Below are 23,706 nucleotides of genomic sequence, written 5' to 3' on the forward strand. Positions count from 1 at the left end.
CATTGGTCTAGTAACAGTACTTCCTTACAGGGTGGTACAGATTTAATTTTTAATAAAAAAATTGATTCGATTAAAGAAACAAACATCCACAATAAAGTTGTTAATAAATAACATTGGTGGAGCAGTGTGCTACTAAACAAACATCCACAATAAAGTTGTTAATAAATAACATCGGTGGAGCAGTGTGCTACTAAACAAACATCCACAATAAAGTTGTTAATAAATAACATCGGTGGAGCAGTGTGCTACGAAACAAACATCCACAATAAAGTTGTTAATAAATAACATCGGTGGAACAGTGTGCTACTAAACAAACATCCACAATAAAGTTGTTAATAAATAACATTGGTGGAGCAGTGTGCTACTAAACAAACATCCACAATAAAGTTGTTAATAAATAACATTGGTGGAGCAGTGTGCTACTAAACAAACATCCACAGTAAAGTTGTTAATAAATAACATCGGTGGAGCAGTGTGCTACTAACTGCAAGGACTTGAATTCGAATCAGGCTGTGCCCTATGATTATTTATTGTTTCACTGTAGCCAAGTGTGCTCATGGACAAATCACATACATACATATCCGTTGTTCACGACAGCGGTACAGATTATTATTATTTTTAAAAATAATATAAATTAAATTCATATGTGATAAATACTCCTTTGCGGGACAAGTGGCTCGAAGCAATACATCTGAACGCCTCAACACGGCGATGAATATTATAGTTGCCAAGAGACCACGTGGGAAGCCAAAAACCAGTTGGATAGATTAGTTTGACAAAGATACGAAAGAACTGCATGCAGAAAACTGGAAAGCAGTAGCCCATGATAGGCAGGCGTGTAGAAGGGTGGTTCGGGCAGCCAATAATTTACAAGGTCTATAGAACCAACCCAAAAAAAAATTGCTTTTTTTACAAACTTTTATTTTAAAGATTTTCTATCCAGTTAATATATACTCCGTCAAGTTTATTTGTATTAGTATAGTTATTCTTAATTGTAAATATACGGATATTTATGTGAAAGATACTAACAGTCCTCCCTGTTATTCACCATTTGTGTACATGGACGTCTAAATTGATTTTCTCAGGATACCTTGCTAGTTCAGGGAATAATTTATTTATTCCCATCTGATACGTATGTTTCAATTACTCATCATAATTGAATAGATAAAAAAACATTTTCCTATTCTCACCTACTGTCCCAAAATTAGAAAGTAATAATTAGCAAATTGCAGCAACTGGAATTAGATAGAGAAACACCAAAGTAAGTAATTTTGTAGTCCGTATGCTGAACAACGGCGTATAGGCAAAGGGACCACAGGACTTAGTAGGAGGCGGTTCTTCTGGGAAGAAGTGATTTTTATATATTGGCAGTGAATCTTTGGATTCAAAGTCAAAATGATTTTCTAAATATTATTATTGATTCATTAATTAGAATCTTTTTTGGTAATATTTTTTTATGACCCTAGGTTAAACATAAACATAGGTTAAAGGAGTAAAACATATCCAACACCAAATATCCCAGAGTAGATTTAAGTAAAAGAAATAAAAACGATTTTTATAGATTTCTCGCGTTTATATTTTATTGTACACCCGAGACAACTGTGTACATATATAGGCAACTTAAAAACCTACTTTGCCAGTAGGCTACATTGAATATTGGGAATAAACTTGTAGTGCATGCTTTGTCAAATTACCACCAAATTAATTTATTTTTCTAAAATATTTGGGTTTTTTAAACAATGTTTTCATAGCGAGCACTAATTTGTAGGATGTCATTGTTTGGACAAATTAAAAAAAAAATCTTTAAAATTATGAATTTCTTTTGTCATTTGTTTACTGTTATTAAAACTTCGTAAGGAGTTAATCATTTATTATTTTTAAATCAATCATTTTTCAAGGACTGGTTTAGAAGAGTATAATGCTAAATATGTAAAACATTAGAACAATGACAATGTGCTATGTATTACAGCTTTATTACAAAGCATCATAAAAACTACAAAATAACAATTGTACGTTATTTCCTTCCGTAATTGATTGATTGATATATGTTTGTAGTAGGAAACAATTTCAGTTTGCCTTGGAACGACCTGCTTTACTCATCTTGATCCCTTTGGTACTTTTCAATTTAACGACTCTCTGAGATACCGGTAATCTTGAATGTTTCGAACCAAAGACCTTCTCGTAGTCCGACATATTGTCCTTGTGATCCGTTACTGAACACTTTACTTTCTTATGGCTCATACGGAACTTGATTGCATTTCTTCGATTACTTACTTTTATTGGCGTTGTTTTTTTTGAATTATAAGATTTTGTTGTAATTAATTTTCTAGTGTCCCTCGTAGCCTTGGTATCCGTTTGCGGTTTAACAGTTTTCCGGATACTTGAAGACGTGCTAGTCTTTTTGGATATAGCGAACTTAACCGTTGCAAAGTTTGTTTCTTTGGACCCTATCTTGGGACTTGTCGGAGGGCAGGTTGTGTCAATGCACGTATCCTCCTCCTGAGTGATCGCTGTTTCACTTCCATTGATGGAGACCGTCGTCATGTCCAGGGCCGACGTATCTCTATTCGTTTCTGAAGAATAGTCGAAAGTGCTTTCTTTCCCAGTCATTCCACACATTAATGCGTTCCTGAAAATTTCTAAAGCGATGCAAATACGTTGATCGATTCTTTTGTTTAACGATTCATCGTCCAAGCCCGGTTTTTCTACGGCTTTTAAATCTTGCATAATGTAGGCTGGCCTATTCATTTCTGTTGGTAATGTTGCATCGTCTACAAGTTCGGTGACCTCTGCATCGCTCAGCTCTTGATCGCCAAGTTCCCCTACATCGCAGTTCAATTCTGTCACTTTATCCATTAAGTTTTCACTGAGTAAAGTATTAGATTTTTTCCTAGGAGCCCATACTCGGTCTTCCCTGTCTCTGGTATAACGCCTATTGAAATCAGTTAATTTATGTATCCTCGTTTCACCATTGCCAGTAGATGGGGGAGGTGAATGGCCATAAATACTATCCCCTGCTAACGGAAGCTGGTTCAATGATTCGACGAGTTCCTGCGTTTCTGGTGAATCCTCTTCAGGATCATCGCCGTACGTCTCATTGTAAACCTCTGGTGATCTCTCTTGGGCCATTTTAGGCTGAGGTTCGCTGTCTTCAACCAAAGAGGCCGTCGGATCTATATCGAAATTTCCCACGTTTTTATTTAAACTATTGAGTACCATAGAGCTTAGGAAATCTTCAGTATCGTCAAGGATCCTTTCAAATGACACGTCCAGTTTGCCAACATCCTTCATTCCGTTTTCAGGCATCATATCGTGCTCTCTTTTCACGATACCGTTGTACTTTATGTAGTTTAATATTTGAGCCCTCAAGGTCTTGTACATACTATCTACGTTCTTATATTTTTTTATTTGAGTGTTAAAAGAATCCGCCTCATCGGAGTGTTTAAAACCATTGAAGTGCTTAATGTAAAAACTGATTGTATTCCTTACTTCTTCAGGCGTTATCTGGGGTTCCAGAGGCTGTGCTATGATGTCCTTAGGAGCATAATGGTTCATTAACTGGATCCGAGAGCGAAGATTAGGGATCGTAACTGCCTTGACAGTCGTGCCTGCCAAAGGCGACAGGCGTGAGAGGATCGGTTTGGACAGTAGTCCCACACCAGCTGCTAGATTATTGCTGTTCTCAGCTGTTGAATTGAATAGCGTTTCGTCTAGTTTGGGAATTAAAAAAGGTCCACTTCTCACAATTGCTTCCTCAGGTGCGAAGAAAAGATTATTGAAGAATTTCTTTCGTGATGTGGGCACACGGAATTTTTGAGAAACGCTGGGCATAATTGTGAATAGCTTTGCATCATGAGAAGTGGATGCGGAAGCTTTATTGGAAAAACTCTCCCCAGTCGCTCTGAAAAACCGTTCATAATAAATATAAACAAAGATGTGTAAAATAATATGACGCGATTATTTTCAAAACAGACTAAATCAGTTGTTTAAAAAAAAAATGCAGACAATACTAAAAATATTGTATTGCCAGTTTTCGATTTAAAGTTATTTTTATCCTGGTCAACATTCTACTATTAGTTATTTCAGTTGAAAACGTAAAGAAAACAAAACATGTGAATTTAACCAGTTTTGAAACTAATGTTCTCACATAACCATATATTTATGAAAATTCATTAATTTAATTTAAATATGATCTTAATTGTAAACCTTAACAATTGTTTTGTTTATCAACAGTAAATGAGTGAACTCACGAGTTACAATTTAACTGAACTATTATAGTTGGCCAACAAAAAATCGTCTATGTACTTGATTTCATTTTTATTTAAAAAGTCCAATAGAAATTGTTCTTAATAATTTAGGTTCATTTGACCGGAAGAACTGTGCTATTATCTAATCAGTTGGAGTGAATAATTCTTTCATAATAACTTTCTTTTATTTACCATTTCATATTATGTATTCCACACAACAATTATTCAACAATATTAATATAATTAAAACAATTAGATTTAGATTTAGACCGTTTGGATAGTATTATGTTGCATAATAGTATTTTAAAAATTATTTATTTTCAATATTTTGAAATAAAGAATTTAATAGAAATTTAATCTATGCAATGAATGGAGGTATAAATATTTAGCATAGATATAAGCCATCAGTTAGCAACATTGTGAGGATAATATAAATTGGAGTGAATATAAAAATATTTGTTGAGAAAGTTTCTTCTAATTTTAAATAAGCAGTTAGTAGACAGCAATGATAATTTTGTAATTTTTATGAAGCGGACTAAATAAGGAGACTGGATTAATTTATAGAATTTGAAATTATAGAAAATCGTAATCCAAAGGTAGTTGTTTTAATTGTATTAATATTGTTGAATTATTGTTATGTGGCATACATGATATGAACTTTATAGAGTTCCTGATGATTGGGTGATGTCGCCGAAACGTTCTAATGGATGAATTAAGAAAGTTATTATGGGAGTGTTTTTCACTTTACCTCATTAGAAATTGACCAGTTTTGAAGTGATATCGGAAAAGTGAAGCCAAAAAGATGTGGTAGAGGAGCCGATCACCGCTTGCCTTCTGTAAGTTTAAATTATAATGGAAGACATTTCTATTAACCTCAACGTAAACTTGAGCGCTGGAGGCGTGACTTACCCCCACTTTTTGGCTACACTTTTACTTTGGAGGAAAGTTGGGTAAACCTCTGCTCTGCTAAGACTACATCTTCGAATCCCTTATTGCTAAGTTTTTAACTGAAATAATTATAAACAAGAAAGTTGAATCTTAATAGTTCAAATCTTTTGGAATAAAGCTTCATATTTTAATTTTCATTCAACTTTTGTTGCTCATCTAAAGTCATTCAATTAAACTTGATTGGATGAGTACGTGTCATCAATTAGACAGAAACTTAGTTGAATAATCTCTACTTAATAACAACTACTTTTGCAAACTGAATAAATAATAATGTTGAAACAAGATATTATATATTATATATTACTGATATGGTATATAAATACAATACATACTGAAATAGGATGCACTGTACGATTGTGCATACATATAATATTTTACACCAGTAAGGAAGTATCTTGCTTCCCGTTTTTCAAAGGGCCACGTTTTCTGTTCTCTGAAATTAATAATATTATTTTAAGCAAGCTATTATTATTTAATTTAATAATTAACTTATTTTAAAAAAAACAAATCACTATGCACCCAAAACATTGAAGTTTACTCCCTTTCTTAGTTAAACTGACATACAATTCTTCATTTTTTTTTTCATTTATCTGAAGGCAGTGACGTTTTGCCTATGTTCTACTAATATAATATAATTTATCTGACTCCCTCATATTCAATGTAATTACTACTTAAAAATTTGAAGTTTAAATTACAAAAATCTTTAAGGTAAAAAAGGATATAAAAATTCATTCTTAAAATGATCGAAATTCAGTTAGAACAAATTAACTAATGAGCCTACAGAAATTAACTAAGGGAACCTACAGTGTGGTCTGCGTTCCTATCAACAATGTAATGTAATAATACCTGCTATCCGGATTTGATAATAATTTAAACCTTTAATTCCCCTTTCGAAGACAAAGATAAAAGTTTCTAGATAAAATTGGCATTATTCTTGATTTTTTTAACATTACCGAATAAATAATAAGTTAAGATAATGAGTAAGTACAGCTAATGAGCTATTATAATGCGAGTGAGAGTTGAGGGAACCTACGCTATAAGTCAGGTTGATGTTCATCATCCTAACGTGTCTGATATGGTTCACCAAGAACCCTACACTACGCGTGTATCGGTCAGGAGTGAACATATCCAAGAGACCTTATCTTTGGAGTGAACTTTTCCAAACTGAGCATATTGCTAAAGTGTACACGGTCACTGAGTCAGTCCCTCCTAAAAAGGTCATCGACTCATCCTGTCACTTGTGTTTGTCTTTACCAGTCATTATCTCTCGATTACACGAAGTCTGAAAAACGGAATTTCTTCTCTCTGAACATTTATCTCGAATTATTTTTCTGAATCATAACATAATATTCACCAGCCTGTAATTTATCTTATCGTCACCTACCTAATTTGACTAATTAATATTATTATTTGAATTATTATGTATACAAATAGTGCCAATTACGTACCTAAAAGTACCTAGTTGTATCTTTTAAAAATTTATTATTTATTTTACCAAAGATAAAAATAAATAGTGGGAGTGGCCAACCGAAGTTAAACCTCTGGAAATGAAATAATGTATTAAAATTTAATAATTCTAATAACATTTTACTAATAATGACCATAGCTTAAGGCAGAAGTTCCATAATAATAATAATAATTAGAATACAACCATTTGATAAAATAATAACCAAGAGTATGATATGACAGGAGTTCAATCAATCAGTCTGGCATTGCCGGCATCGGTTTTGTTAATCCCATCTGAGCTCCTACTCTCCTATTATTATTATTTTATGGGCAACAGCCATGGAGGCCTAAGTCCGCGCACAATGTATGCACAATACATCGTATTTCTACACGATCCATTTACTAATACATCGCACTTTTCTTGACGTGGTTTTTTTCGCAGGGTGAGTTCACTTCCACGCCTATTTTTGAGTACCACCCATTGGCTAACGAGCCTCACAAATGCCCGCGGGGAGGTTGTCAGTGAGTTATGCATTATTTTGTGCTTGGAAAAAGCCCGGCTGGGACCGGGGATTCGATCTGACAACCTGTAGGTTGGACTGGCGCGTTACCACGCTGCTACCGCTGCCCCACGCTCCTATTACAATATAAAAATTTTCCTGCAGAATTGGCCAGCGTTACCCCCTCCCCCACCTACTACTTCCGTTTCATCTCGCATTTTTTTCTTGAATATTAGGATGTTGTTAAAGAGGTTTCTCTTCAAAAAGATGTGATATTCAATTGCTATTAAAATAGGTACCTACTTGCTCTTATTATACTTTACTACAATAGGTAGTTAATGCAACGTATATAATTCATGAATAGACTGCAGGTTTGTTTTGTTATAACTATCTACCTATTTCTCTGTTAATACATAGGTAGTTCAATACAACGTTCGTGGTATAAAAAAAAAGTAGTACCCGAAAAATAAGTATAGACATAGAATATCCAAAGTGAAAGACAAATCGTAAACTTCCTCAAATAATGCCAATTTATTGATCCTACTACTTGTAAAATCAATTTGATTTGAGAAAACAGATTCAATCACTGAGTAAGTAAACGTAATGAACACGTTAAAAAAATCATGTCAATGAATAGAGTGGCCGTTTGGGACATGAATCCGGCAAGCGAGTTTGTCTTACACACATCTACCCTGCACTGTCAGTCCACCTTACGCATAATGATACACCGAACAGCAAGAAACTTGCACTGTATCTAATTAATAGACCGAAAGCTTGTTTTGGCATTTGTCAGCAAGAGTAAAGTGAAATGCGCTTTATCTATAGAAACATCCTACCTTCCATTTTATCAGTACTGCCTCTACTACAAATTTTTAATGATCGGATAACAAATAAATCTAAACCTCCGTCATTCCGACTGATTTTGTTGGGGTCCCTGTAGATTTCAAGCCAGATCTTCTTCTTTGAATAATCTAACAACGAAACGTTTTTACTTGAATCTAGCCTTTATCCATTGAATAACTATAGGTATTTTGGAGACTACATGTACGGAGTCTTGTCTGTTATAGAATACTTGTAAAATGTATGTTTTAGGAGCCTATAACTGATTTTTAAAAAAGTCTCAAAACTTTTTCCTAGAAAATGATCCATTTACCTCCAATATATTAATTGTTGAAACAAGGAAATATCGAAAGCTTTTCAACTGTTTTATTTCCCTGTTTTTTTTTTTAAATTTACATTGTGCTATTGTCAATTAAAAATAGGAAACACATATAATGTTATTTGATATTTGATTTGATATTATATTTGAATTTTACGAAGTTATACGAAGGTGTACCAGCCCATGTATATTGGTATGGGCTGAAATAATTCCGGATGAATGTGTGTCTGAATACGCGACATTTATAAATAATAAGCTATTTCAATTCAAATAAAAACCACATTTTTAATTGATAAAGAGTATACAGTCATTCTCTTTTCCCTCCCTGACTCTGAAATTATTTTATTTATTTAATTCTTGCTATTTACAACTGTACATTATAATAAATTTAGTAAATTTGATCTAAGTTAAATTGGAGTGTTACAGGCGTATAGAGAAACTACCCCTTGGTAGCACTCTAATGACGTTTTACATTAGCAGATCTCGTTGCCATCTTCTTTTCAGGCCCCTCGGGGGATTGTCAGGAATGGAAAAGGAAGCAAGGTTAGAAACTAGTGGGTTTGGGTGGTTAGGGAGAGTTTAATGAAAGGAATGATATCTGGTTTGGGCTAGATCGGTTACAAATGGAACATTAAGATCTTTATGTATGATTTTATTTGTGACAAAGTAAGGGTCATTGAGGATTTTAGATGATTGGATACGAGAGGAATTGGAAGGTTTAGTGGAGCCCCGAATCTCAACTCCGTATGTCCAGATGGGCCTTATTACAGTCATGTTGATCAGTCTGTTGTAATGGATTGGAAATTTAGACCGTTTGTCCACTGAGTGCTGCAATAGTCGAAATCGACGTGTAGTTTCCTGTCTTTGCTGTCTTGTTCTAAAATTATGAACATAAATTGAACCACATTTTTTAACCACTTTGTATCCTTAATGTAGCGTTATTACCCGACTACAGCGAAGCCAAAAGAAGTAGTGTCACATAAATTGCTCATCGTATGAGCGGTGCTTTGAGCCAACTACACAACCGACTTTTAAATTTGGTGCCTCACATTACTGAGTAATATTCCGTGAGTGTTTTGCAACAATTGGAGTTTGATGTACTAAAAAATAGTTTATTACATTTCGTAACCTCGTTCAAGAGCAGGGCTGCAAGCGGCCGTCGTTAAATCAAACTGCATCATGCATTAGTATATATTTACGTTTTTACTTGAAGGCTTCGTACGCGCTCAATATCGTCAATATACTGATATAATGTAGTCAGCGATAGTTGGTTTCATTGACTTATGATAATTCCTAACAATTATAGGGTTATATAGCCAATCTTAGGCATAGCTTTGATAAAAATTGGACATTAAATGTTTAAGGAACGTATTAACCGTTATAAATTGTATTGCTAACTTTAAGATAATTTAGATATCTAACATTTGATTGTTAATTATTAAAGTAAATCACCTTTTATTTACTATTACTATAATTATTACGGTAATATTGGTGGAGAAAATGGGAAGGTTCTTGTATTAAAAATTAAGTGTGTAGTGTTATATGTCCAACTAACACTTTATAAGACAATGCAAGAAGTTTTTTTCTTAAACACGCATAATTTACAGTTGTTTTACAAATAAAGTCATCAGGAAGTTTTTATTATGTTTTAGGCATTATAGATAGTTTTATCTCATTTTTATAAGTTATACTTGCTCAAGAAATACAGTACGGCGTGAAACCCACCACTCCTGCTCTCCGTGGCAACCTTACTTTTATCTCCTTTCAAACAGACACTTATCACGAGAGGAGATCATAACACAAAAAAGGCAATCCTTCTCGGTCAGACCCGCCCCAATAAGACCCTCACGGAGCGACGGTCCTATATAAACTCAAGAGACTTACTCGATCTTTGTCTCAGGAGATTAGACATTATTAGGACAGACCATTTTTAGACCTAATATAAACAAATTAAATGAAAAGGAAAATTAGTTAATTTTTTTATATCAACTTGAACATGACACAGGTTAGAGATATACAATTAGCATTACAAATGACAAAAGGGCCTTCAATTAGTTTTTCCAATATTGAACCAAATCGTGCAGTGAATAAGGATGTAAATCCTTCATAATCTTCGTTATTCATCATAAAATTTCAATTAAAACCATAGATAAATAGATTAGTAAGAATTCCAAAACTAACCGAAGGCACCCTACTACTAAACCAAGTTCCATTAATTTTTACAAACATCACTAACACAATCCATTTATATGTTTAAGGAGATAAAATCCCGTTAATGCAATGACATCCCGTCTCTTAGAAGAAATTGGAGTATAAAAAAAGAGTTATTTCAAAAGGTTTTTTATTGAAAAAATTAAATTACAATTATTTTCAATTTTATTACTAACTTAGTAAAGACAATCAAGTTTATTTGGAATTAACGACTAATATACATTACTATGCTAAGGCGTATTTGTACGTAAATAGCCGAAGTTTGAAACTCGGCAAAACACATACACATAAGCCGATTATAAACCACATTGTAAATTATTCGAAAAATTGCATAATTTATATAATAGAATTATACCGCCTATATAGGCATAAACATACTAACAGTAAATTCTTATGTCTTTCAATAATACATTACATTTCATTCTCATAGGCGTCCCAACTCGTTCAGTCACTTACATCCTGCCTGTTACCTCGTTAATCAGAAGGAAGGCTATAAAGACAACATACCAGATACATGCTTCACCGATACATCATGGCTCACCTGCATGCTACTCCAGAAAAATGAAACATGAGATTTTGTCGATTCGTTACAAATTTATTTTTCAATAATAAGGAATCGGTCTCATTATCTCATTACTTAGATGATATATAATCTGAAGCATACAATGATAACTGATCTTTATTATATGCAAACTAATTAGATGTATCTATTGTATGCATACATTATTTTAGTAGTGAGTTAATATAATTTAAATAATGAGATGATAAACTCTTCTTAGACAAAATCCTAAACATAATACAACAGAATGCACTAATTGGTATTTAATATTATAAGCAAACCTGTTGCGTATTATAGAAGGCCCACCTATATTACATTTAAAGGTAATTAAATACAGTTATACAACAGTTTAACAAGGGATTATGGAGTGTAATATCAAACGAGCATTTTAGACTTATACAACAAACTAACCCAAGAATCAAGTCAAAAAAACAAAGGTAATTAATTTACAGAACAGTGACTGTGAAAAGGTAATTTTCTTATATTAAATCAAATCTGTACAGCTACAACCCATGAGTGGTCAGAGGTTCAGTACTTTGTAAGGAAATACTGTTACTAAACCAACGGTTGTGCAAGGAGGTGATTAAGTCAGAATCATGTAAGGCTGAGTCGACCCTGAAGGGCTGACTCACGGCTACAATCAAAAAGAAAATAATTATCTGCCCCATCCGGATCGAACCCCAGTTGTTGGAGTTAGTAATGCTTACACAGAGCTACTCACTCCCATCATTTTCTTATCTACTGTAGTTTTTATTCAATTATTTTTAGCGTTCCATCATGTTTGAAATATATTGCATGAATTTCATTACACCTCAAAATCCTCAAAATTGTATTTTCTAGCCTTGGATTCGAAATAAAATTAATGCATAGGAATTTCTCAGTAAACAATTTGACTTCACTCCTTTCCTAATATCGTGGTTAAGTTTTGCAATCCTAAGAGCGTTATTTCAATTATGTAAGTTGTTACAAGTTTTAAAACCATTAAAATTTGTATTTAATTTTGAAGGTTAGTGGACTTGGTACTGTAAAAGTCGTTTAACGAAATTCAATTATACCCCAGTGGCGAATTAAAAAACAGAATAACAACATTTTTATCACTAAACAAAGCATTTATGTTTTCATACAACGCCCTGTTTTGGAAAATTGTAACTTATACGTGATGAAAGGTTTCATATTTCATATATCCATGTCCATGTAAACACTTTTGATTGTAAAGAAAATCGAAATATGTCTTTATTATCTTGTTCAAGACTGGTTATTTTATTCAATTATAGCAAAATAGATACATGTAGCCTTAGAGGCCAACCCAGCAATCATCAAGGACAATCTATTAAATACATTTTTTTTTTAACAAACTTTAAAATGATTATTGATTATAATTAGCATACCTTAGTGTTAGTTCCAAAGCCTCGACATAAATGAATAATTAATTTGATAATAGGTGTAATAAAAGCTGTATTTAATAGATTGTCCATCATGATAGCCAGGTGGGCTGAAATGTTGGGCATGTTCTTTGAATTAAGTTCTTTGAAATTCCTATATTATGCATGCGTTTTAAGATAGTTTGGAGTCGTGTTGGAAAAAGTCTCAAATATCGCAATGACTTATCCATGATGTTAGTTTATTGTTCTCAAATTTAATTATCAGTTTGAACCGTAGAGATAAGACTCATACAATTTATTGTCATTCGAACTTATCAGGAGATAACATTTATAGCTCATGCCTCAAATATCACCATCAACTTGGGACATAAATCTGAATAAAACATAATTTGAACTCAAACGAATCTTAAAAGTACGGTAATAATAACAGATAAGACTTTATGAAACAAAACACTTTTAAAAGAGATTTAGCCATAAACTTCTTCTTAGCTGCTATTGTAAAAAAAAAATATCCCGAAATTACGTCCTACGATAACGGTTGTAAATTTTTTAAACGAGGACTTTAAATTAAACTTATAAATCATTAATTAAAAAACTTGGCAGTCTTTTATATCCAGGAAATCTGCTTCAATAATGGATATTTAGATAAATTATTAACTAACGACTCAATTAATTCCTTAAATTAAAGTTTTATGTTATTTCCAACTTACAGTTATCTGGTTAATAAATCATAAACTTTTTTTTTTGTAACTAGGCTATTACACATACATAATTTATTTTATCCATCCATCAGATACCCATTAGATAGACACAACTTTTATTTTTGGTAGACTCCTTCCTGTCCTTTTCTAACATATGGAGGGGTAGGGTTATCCTATTATCGCCCTATTCTTACTTGAGTGGGTAGGTCGAGTTTCGTTCCATAGGGAGGCCAAGAAATAAAATTCGATCTGCACAAACCGAAATCGAACCGGAGACCCTGCAGTACCGAGGTAGCTAAGGTGACTCTCGCCTTTAACGGCCTCATTTCAACATCAGGTTATTAATCACAGAACTTTCTTGTTATAAGAACAGAATCATTGGTTACTCGTTAAAACTAAAAATTGTGTTCCTGTTATTTCCTTTGAGGTTGACTAAAAAATTATGAATACTCATTACACATTTTCTCTCATTAAATTATGGAGTCAATGAGAAAAAATATGGAGCCTAACCTTTCCTTTTTTTACACTCGCGTTTATTCCCATTAAATCCAAAATACGATTTTTACGGGGTTGTTAATGAAATTACAGTTTGTAAAAGATCATAAGGAATGGAATTATTTTTCATATTTTTGATGAAAAGTAATGAATGACATTTGATGAATTTATGATCTTTATTTCTATCTGTCAAGAATACTGAATTCCCGAAAAATGTGTATAATGCTATGATATAGCCAACTCTGATATACGGTTGCGAGATCTGGGCTGTAACAGGGACCCTAGAAAGCAGTATCAAGAGGTTTGAATAATGTACAATTACAGGAGCAATCTGGGATCAGAACCTTAGCATATGGAGGAGAAGAACTAACAGTGAATTTATTGCAGAGACTGGTCAGTTACTATCTCATGATATGAAGACTAGCAGGTTAAGATGGGCTGTGGCTGTGGCTGGAAGTAATCCATTAGGACTCCTCTACACAACAATGTATAGTATGTATAGCCAGTATAGTTGGCAAGAGAGCACGTAGGAGTCCAAAAACCAGATGGATAGACGGAATGAACAAAGATACATACAGTAAACTGGAAAGCAGTACCCCAAGATAGGCAAGCGTGGAGAAACTGGTTCGGGCGGCCAAAGATATACAAGGTCCAAGGTAGAGCCAACCGAAAAAACAAAACAAATAATAATCTCTATTAGCGCTGCCTCCACGAACATTCTGCCTGCTGACGACTTAGAAAATAAATCATCGACTTCAACGGATTGTGATAGTCCATCAAATTTAAAGAAGCAATTCTAAATAAGCTACAGTATTTTCGGAACCTTATTTAAGAACAGTCGGAGATAACAATGGGAACTATTGGCTTTATTTTTCACATTATATAAGGAGTGATAGAATGGAAAAACGAAATTATGAAAGTTTATGTAATGTTACATTTGATGATAAAGTACATTAAGGTGTCATGTTACAAAACATTGAATATGATGTTTATTCATTACTAAACAACTCATTTTCGTAAATTGTGTAAACTTCTCAATTTAAGTTTTGGATAAATTAAACAAGGTTCTACATAGAAAGGAGTATTTAAAATATTATTCGAAACAAAATTTTCTACTATTGCTAAAATCCCGCATAAAACTTTCATCTAATCATCTCATAATTTTTATTTATTTATTATATTACATTTTTTTTCACTAGTAGAATTTAATAGGTTAACCCGCACGGGTTAGATCGTACTTGAATTGATATTTATTTGTTTTTTAAGTACTTTTAACAGATCGCTACCCGATCTCAATTAAGATTAAAAAAGAATATTAGCTTTTCTTTAATTATGTACTAGATAAATCATGAAAAATAAATAGTTTAAATATGTTTACCTGTAATAAAGAGTGCAGTCTACATACACATGAAACTGCAGATTCCGTATGTACCATAAACAGTGCACCCATGCAATCAGAATTGGTTTCCGAACTGATACAACTCCACAAACTAACCAGAAATAAACTACATCAGCAAAACTATCGTTCACTTTACGAGAGGTTAAATCGGGGTTATGTACAAGCAGGTTTTTTTTATTAATTAATGATTTACAGATTTTTTATAGAAACCTTGCCATACAAAAAATAATGAATAATTAATTTATTATAATTAAATGATTAATATAGTTGGTCAATGTATTTTAGTACAAATTTGCTTTATTTATTCCTAAAATTATATAATTTAGACAGAACTAAATTTACATGTGTTCTATATTCAAAATGCTTCGGGTGTGGATTGGTTAAGTTGCAAAAATTAATTAATCAGAGAATTTCGTTGATAGCCTTTAGATGCCATCATTCTGTAGGTTCAACGAACGTTTTACTTTGTATTGACTTACGAATGGTTGGAAATCGATTTTAACAAAGGATTATTTGTACTCAAACGGGTTTGATTTTGAAAATATAATTTCTATTATCATCATAATTCTGTACCACAAATCGGTGAAGTAAACATTTTCTATCAAAAAGGTCAAATTCCCAAATGAAGAGTAAATGGAAGAACATTTTTTTATGTCATGTCATTTTAAGAATGTGTAAGAGGATTTTTGGTTGAAATAGTATTTTAGATCCTCCTTTCAACGTAGTAACTTGCTGAATTTTTCATGGCTTTAAATTATGATGTTTTTGAAAGTGAGAAATTGAGTTATCTGGTCTAAAATAAGAATAAAAAATATTAAATACAATTTTTTCAGATCCAAAATTTTGGAATACAACATCTTTTTTTCATCTCTGTAATTATCGATTGACTTGTAATTTTATCTTACTTCGAGTTTAATAGGAATTTTCTTCATTGTAATGAAAACATAAACAGAAGGGAACCAGCGATTGGATCCTACTTCTCCCCTATTCCTACACTGCAACACTCCTGATGTTCATACGGCCCACCTTTTTGGCTATGCTTTTCCTTGCAGCTTACTCTCAACATGATACTCATTCCTCCACTACTCATGTTCCTCATTTCTCCATTAACCATCTCACCTCCACTGTTCATAAGCTGAAAATGAGCGGTTGATCGCTGTTCAGAAGCGTTTCACTCTCGAAGAGTACAAGATCGATACAATTAAAAACCCTTCTGATTTATTTATTATACTCTAATTTCTATTTCTTTTACTTCATATTTCATATCCTCATAAATGAAATAAAATGCATAAGCAGTAGAGCTCCATTACAAAGATCATATCTCTTTTGTAAAACATACAAATGGTGTATTCATTCGCTGTTTCTGGTATTTCATCCTTGTAGGAAATTATCAATCATCCTTCCTCCTTATTAATGTGCATCCGCTTGCCTTCGCTACATTCAGTGTCATGCCATTCAGTGCCCTTCTGTACTGCATGGAAGATCCTTGGTAGAGGTGGGAGTACATTTTAATTCCTTTCCCGAATTCTTAGAATATGGTTTTGGGACTGTTTGAGATATATATAAATATTTTCCATTTATATTAATACTTTTTCCTGGTAGAGTTTGATACTTCGAGCGAACGTTTTTTTTTGTTTTTTTTTACGTTTCTTAAAAACTTGAGCATATTTTTAGTTAGAGATCTGAAATGAGCCAGAGAGTTGAAAATTTATATAAATTAAAGGATCAAATTGTATTCGACACATATTTTTTTTTGTTTTGTTGGTTATATAATTCATATTTTATAATAAAACAAAATCCTTCAAAATATTGAATAAGAAAATAAATTATAAAATGCTAGAAAAACCAAATCAAAGCATGAGACTGAAATTTGTAAGTTTAATTGATTTTATTATTCGATTCCCTAAGTTGGGCATCAGTAAAAGAATAAATAACTGTTTATATGTTTTTCAAACAAAAATAATTATTTTATAATAATAATATACAAATAAATTTAAATGGTAATGCTTTCTTTTTTTGGGGGGGGGAGAGGGTAGGAGAAATAATGAGTCATTTCTTTATTTACGTTTTAATTTAAATGGTCAAGGACTTCTTTCCTGCAGTCCTCGTCTGATCCCGTTCCCGGTCCGACTATTAGTATTCTGACTTCAAAGCCCTGACTTAATAATAACGTCATCACCTTTGACAGTTCCTAAGAAACATTTATGACAACAGCAGTTGACGATCGACCTCTGACTGCTCCCTCCGCAGATCGTATCCTTGTCGCTAAGATGTTCTGCATCGCTGATGAGGAAGCGGCCGTCATCGGAATGGAGATCGCCGCTGGCCTTCCACTCTCGGCAGGCGGGTTTGATCATTTTCTTCCTTTTGTCTTGAGCCGGGCGGTGCGAAGGGTGTCGCTCGAAGAATAGCAATGTATTTGGCACTGCTTATTTGAACCGTTGTTTTATTATTTCCTCAGTGTGATTACAAAGCATATAACGTAGTCGTGTGAGATCTGCTTGCTTCTGAATTGTCTCTCAAATTAAATCGAATGACATCAAATAGAATCATTCAAATCTATTAGTTTTGGAAACTTTAAGACCACTGGTTAGCTGTTGAAATTAAAATGTATTAAAATTTCAGGCATGAAGAAATTTAGGACCCATCGGCATCTTCTTCAAACTCGAACTTTAATTCAGAACTCTGAAACAAAGCCCAGGTCCAACCAGGTTGTGATCAAGTTATAACAAGTGACTGTGATAAATGAATTTTAATTTTTGTTTTTAATGTAAAAGTTGACTAATTAGAAATTGTTGTGACTTGGGCAGAATAGCCTGGATGAAGATGAGTGTTTAAATAATTTTAGTTCCAAAATTGTATTAAGATATCGCTGAGAATGGCCGGATTGGCCGAAACATCGGACTTAAGAAAAAAAAATGTGTTGAGACAAAAATGGATAAAAATTGAATTATTTATTTAAACAAAATTAACCAGTCTAAAGAAAGTGTAAAGATTATAAATATATAATTTTAATTTTTTATTTAGCTATATGATTTTATTATGTATGGAAAATAATTTTAATGGAACTTTGAACTGATTTTAAGAAAGAAATCTGAATTTATATCTATTCCACAATTAACTGTACAACATATGAACAAAGTTATAATAGGAACCCATGTACAGTAAAACTTTAAATTTATCTACTTCTAATTTGTAATGCTGCTCCCCTCCCTTGGACCAAAACATTATCGTAAATAGGATCATCCTATAATTATCATATTAAATTAACATTATACATATTATTATTTTAATCCGAAGAAAAATTGTACAATGGGTAATTTAAATAAACTAGAGGATGTTTTACATATTCTCTTCTGCTATTCGATTTATGTTTTCCGCAATCACTATCTGCCTCAATCTATGAACATGAGCAGATGACGAACCATTCAAACTAGACAATGGTAATACCCTCAGTTTATTTTTTTATTAAAGCCGAAAATGTTTTAGATTGATATCGTTCATCATAAATCATTAATTTTGCTGTCTTATTTAATTGTGTTATGTGTTGTTGTTTTTTTATGGTTATTTGGATTGTTTAAAAATATTCATGTACGCACAATTAATATGTTATAATATGTTGTATTAATTTTATTTGCCCAGGTCTTCACAGTTACAAGATGATGTTGATATAACGACTAATGCGCTGAAATTTTTTATATTAGCATTTAATTTGTTTTTTTTATTTAATTCTTGCTTTTGTTTTTTTGTTATCCAATTTAATCCAAACTAAATATAATATTCTCACAGTCTTCCTATTACTTATATTTATAGGCTGATCTGTAAACACTTCATGTCTATAGACTTATTTTTGTAGCACATAAACTTTGTATGCTAAGCACATGATACATTTGATGGTTTATCTTGCTTGCAGATTAATGCAGAAGAATCAATTGTAGATTTTTGCCGATTCGTATTCCTGTAGCAATATGGACAACATTGTTGCGAAGTACTGTCGGCCTTGGTAGGTTAGATCCTGAAGGAATTTTGTAAATTCTGTTTTGTTTGGTTATTCTCTCTCTGTTTCTGTCCTCGAACTAATGTGTGGATTTGTAAGGATTTTTCGAATTTGAGGTAACAATAGTGTATCTATAGGCAATCCTTGCATTTCGATAAAGTGCATGTAAGTCAAGGATGGTCTTAACATTAAAATATCAAGTCACTCAAAAACTATCTGAAACAAGAGCCTTAGCTTAGTTAACTGACCTAGATTTAATGAAGATGGTCATGACGGGCTGTCCGAAAAACTACATGTTTGCTTACCAACCTATCACTCCATTTTACCCCATGTCGTTCTGGACTATCGCCTAGGGAATAAACGTATATTGTATTAATTAGTATTAGAACACTAATACTTAATGCCCTTAAATTGTGATAGATTGTATCAATTCTCTTTAATAAAATAAAATAATAATGAAAATTCACAGTGTTGAATGTCTTAAAACTCTAAGTTCAACTTATTCTTCTTCGATCAATGGCTCATAGTTAATAAATAAAACCATAAGATTGCCATAATTACCTCGCTGATCAAGGAATTTTTAAATTAATCGTAAACACAGAAAATAAACTTAAGAAGGAAGCAATTATGTGCTGTCACAGTAATTCAGTAAATCAAACATCTAATATCTTTATATGGCTAATTTCAATAATTTTATTACTGGACTGATAACAACCGGTGATTAAAACAAAATAATAAATTTAACATAAAATTTTCGTTTATGTGAATCACGGTTATATTAATACTATAATCATCAAATAGTAGTATTATCAAGGAAATTATAGATTATTTATGTATTAGAAACGTTGATAACTTTAGCAATATGAATATATAACAGAGCACGGAGAGACATTTAACATATCTGACAAATGATTCTCCAGGACGAAAATAAATTCAGCTGGAAATATAAACAAAGTTAAAACTGGGAATTACTTGTTATTTGGGTTATGCTTGTTAAAGAATATTTATCTCAAAGAAATCTATGTAATCTTGAGAAGGATTTATATAATCTAGTGTTTGTGTACATAAAGAAACACAAAATGAATTGAGTGAACATAAATTAAATTAAATAGTAAATCCCTTACATGTTGGAACTGAACGCGCTAATGGGAATGAGGAAGGGATTTCAGTAAAATATTTTAGATAAATTCTGATAGTTTTTTTTTATAAATTCTCTTACAATTTTGACTTTGCTCGCTTCAAAATAGACCACTCAGTTAAAAAATAATAATAATAATAAATATTGTAGGTAATTTACTCTTTTTTAAATTTATTATGGAAGAAACTATTTAGTTTTCAAGTTCTAAGCATAAAAAAAAGATAAGATTGTTAGAGTTACGGTCAAGAAGAAACAAATAGTTATAAAAAAAACAAACTGTTTTATTGTATTACTCTGATATATTAAATATCAGTAACTGGTAGTTACTGTGTCTGTTATCATGACTCCTTTATTAATTACATTAAGACCTCTCTTTTTAACGTTATATCTTTGACGTGTGGTCATAAGGGCTTATTGAGCATTTGGAGATTATGTTGTATTATAGTACCTAATCAGAGTATTATTATCGTATTATAGTATCAGTAACTGGTAGTTACTGTGTCAGTTATTATGACCCCCCTATTAATTAGATTAATAGCTCTCTTTTCAACATTATATCTTTGTTGCGTGGTCATAAGAACTTAAGTCACTTTGTGAGCATTTGGAGATTATGTCGTATTATAGCAGGAAATCAGAGCTCCCGGGTTGGTAATAAGGTCTTTTTGCTTCAGATAGACTTACTACTATATTCTTTTATAAAAATAACAATTACAAAAATATCAATAATTAGATTTTACATAATGTTTTGAACTTTGTTTTTGCTCTCCTGAAAAATTCATATTTTCGACTTACGCCCTTATAACCTGATGAATGAGTCCACTACTCTTTATTACTCTTATGTTAGCTAATATATTTTTTTTTTTTATTTAGTATTATTTTTGTATCATATTATATTAATTCTTCTTATTATTTTATTTTAGTTTTTGATAGTTTCTATAAGTCCACCTTTAAATGTGTTTAATTGATTGTCACTCTTTTACTCTTACTCTACCTTCCTTGTATCTTTTTAGTTTAGCCTTGATGAAGACCAGCATTGTGGTTCAAAACGTTAGCAATAAATAAATACTGGAAAACGATTTTTTCTGATGTTCTACTTCAAATTCGCATACGATCAATCATATATTTATAAATAAAAAATATTTTAATCGGATTTCTCTAGAAAAATATTACGTACGTAACAATCGATCTAAAAAATACTTAAGAATACATTTTATAACCTGAATTGAATAGTTTCCAGCTCTGAGTACTATAACACCCAGGTCGGTTCTCATATATGTGATGTTGATTATTTTCATTTTCTGTATTTTATTTAGTGTGCTCTAAAGTTGGGAAAATTATGCAGCTAATTGTCTAATTAATTTCTCATTCAGATACTTCTGGATTTATTTTTTTGATTCAGAAGAGACAATTAGAAGTTTTTAAACTGTAGGTCCACAAAAAGTCATAATTGAGTTATTTTTTAATTTACCGATTTCTAACTGGTATAAATCTGGCAATATAAAATGTGAAAAAAATCTTTTTTTCTCTTTCATTCATGTTAAAAATATGTCGCAAGTATTAATAACAAAACACTTGATGTAGTTGAAACGAAAATAAGTAAAAATACATGAAATTAAATTTTAAAGTTCTAATTTGAAATATCAGAAATGTTAATGTGACAAATTAAAAAATACAGTATAAGCAATAAACTTATTTATTAGGTGTATGCGATTTAAGAAACGTAAAATTTGTGCGATATTTTTTAATCACATTTAAGCCTGGGTCCTCAATAAAACCACGTGACATCTGCTGCATGCTCCTTACTGGCCTACTAAGAGTAATATTTAAATTAACTTTAATTTATAGGGTAAATATAAATTTGGGTAATATTAAAAATTTATTAACATATATACTTAAGATAATAATTTAGGTTTATTAATTAAAAGTGTTAAATGAGATCATTCATACATTAATTTGGATAAATTAAAATAAACCTTTTTATAATATATATTTTTTTAAAACATAAATTGATATCTAGTTATATACTTCATTCTGAATTCCTGAAGGCTGAATTAAAATGACATAACAATGACACGATGAAATAAAAAAAAAAAAAAAACATTAACATTAAAATGAAACCAAATAAAAATAAAAATGTCATAATCGTGTTAAATTAAATAAAAATTCATTGTTTTAGAGAAATTAAAATAAACAATTTTTTTTTTAATAAAAATCTTTTGTGTGACAAAAATTGATATCTGGTTTTTGAAATATGTTTCATTATTAATTCCTGAATATTTCATTAGAATGACATAATGAAATAAAATAAAAATTACAAAATTGTTAAATGAAATCAAAATTTATTGTTTTAGATAAATTAAAATAAACCATTATTTTTAATAAGTCTTTTTTGTAACAAAAATTGATTTCTGGTTTTTCCTAGCTATACCCCATTCTTTGTTCCTGAATACTGAACATTTAAATAGAAAAAAAAGTACCCCTGGTGGGACTCGAACCCACAATCCCCGGTTTAGGAGACCGATGCCTTATCCATTAGGCCACAGGGGCATCTGACACATAAGGGGACATACTGACTATATTGACCTAGAGTGAACTTATAGTTTTGAAATTTAATTTAATTTTAATGACTAATATTTTCGTTAGTCTAATCTAATTAATATTAAAGTTCATTACACATAAACTTTATTTCCTCAATACAGAAAATTTAATTCTAAAAACTGACCGATTGGGCATATGTCTGAACAATATTTATTTACTTTTCTTTTCAAAATTTTTGTAGTAAAAATTATTGTTATTTATTTATTTTATTTAATTTTTTTTAGTAACAGATGAGGAGAGCTTAACCGAGACCATAACCAATATTAAGTTAGAGTGCAACAGGTCGAACGGGACTGAAGACCATGGAAATGTTAACTGGTAAGTGAAATTGAATAATGACATACATTTTTATATTTTTTGAATCTCATATATTGCCTTTAAATAAAAAATTAAATAAATAAATAATCCTGATAGTTTAAATTATTGAACTTCGTACATTGTTAATTGTTGTAAATTTTAAAAAAATTGTATGTAATTAGATAGTTTTGACTCACCCAGTAATATTAAGACACATTGGAAGCTGGAGAGGAACACCCAGTATCCCAGAAACGTTCTAGAACGAAACATATGTAGATTAAGAACAACTATGTTTTGAATTTTTGACCCTAAGGCAATATGTAAGATAAAAAAAATATATAAAAGTGTGAAGGTTATGTGATGAAATAAATTAACTTAAATTTATCTCACAACGATTCTAACGTTGCATTATTCCCAAAAATGTAAGAGTTTTACAGCTCAACAACGGCTAATAGGAAATCAAACACCCAGAGTAGTGAGAGTATGGGGGAGCTGGCACACTTCCGTGAGGAGCCAATCAGAAGCCAGCATTTTGATGACGTCACACATGGCGGGAGATTTGAATTCAAATATTCGGCTCGACCCGCCCTTAACCACCCACGTGGTCTGTCACGTGACCAGTCACGTGA

General features: G+C 31.7%; 1 protein-coding gene and 1 non-coding gene across 2 annotated transcripts; both read right to left on the bottom strand.

Annotated features, from left to right (window-relative positions):
- Positions 1 to 1,941: 1,941 nt before the first annotated feature.
- Positions 1,942 to 15,311, bottom strand: LOC106683612 (uncharacterized). Its single transcript, XM_014425182.3, has 3 exons — positions 15,027 to 15,311; positions 5,528 to 5,628; positions 1,942 to 3,901 (listed from the first exon to the last, which is right to left on the bottom strand). Exon 3 carries the CDS (start codon positions 3,829 to 3,831, stop codon positions 2,068 to 2,070), a length of 1,764 nt encoding a protein of 587 aa, XP_014280668.1. The 5' UTR covers positions 3,832 to 3,901; positions 5,528 to 5,628; positions 15,027 to 15,311; the 3' UTR covers positions 1,942 to 2,067.
- A 7,345-nt stretch (positions 15,312 to 22,656) lies between these two features.
- Positions 22,657 to 22,729, bottom strand: TRNAR-CCU (transfer RNA arginine (anticodon CCU)). The gene has a single exon. It is a non-coding gene; the product is annotated as a tRNA-Arg (tRNA).
- Between the last annotated feature and the right edge of the window lie 977 nt (positions 22,730 to 23,706).

The sequence above is a fragment of the Halyomorpha halys genome, unplaced genomic scaffold, assembly GCF_000696795.3.
Source record: "Halyomorpha halys isolate HHAL.00 unplaced genomic scaffold, Hhal_1.1 Scaffold499.1, whole genome shotgun sequence".
NCBI lineage: Eukaryota > Metazoa > Arthropoda > Insecta > Hemiptera > Pentatomidae > Halyomorpha > Halyomorpha halys.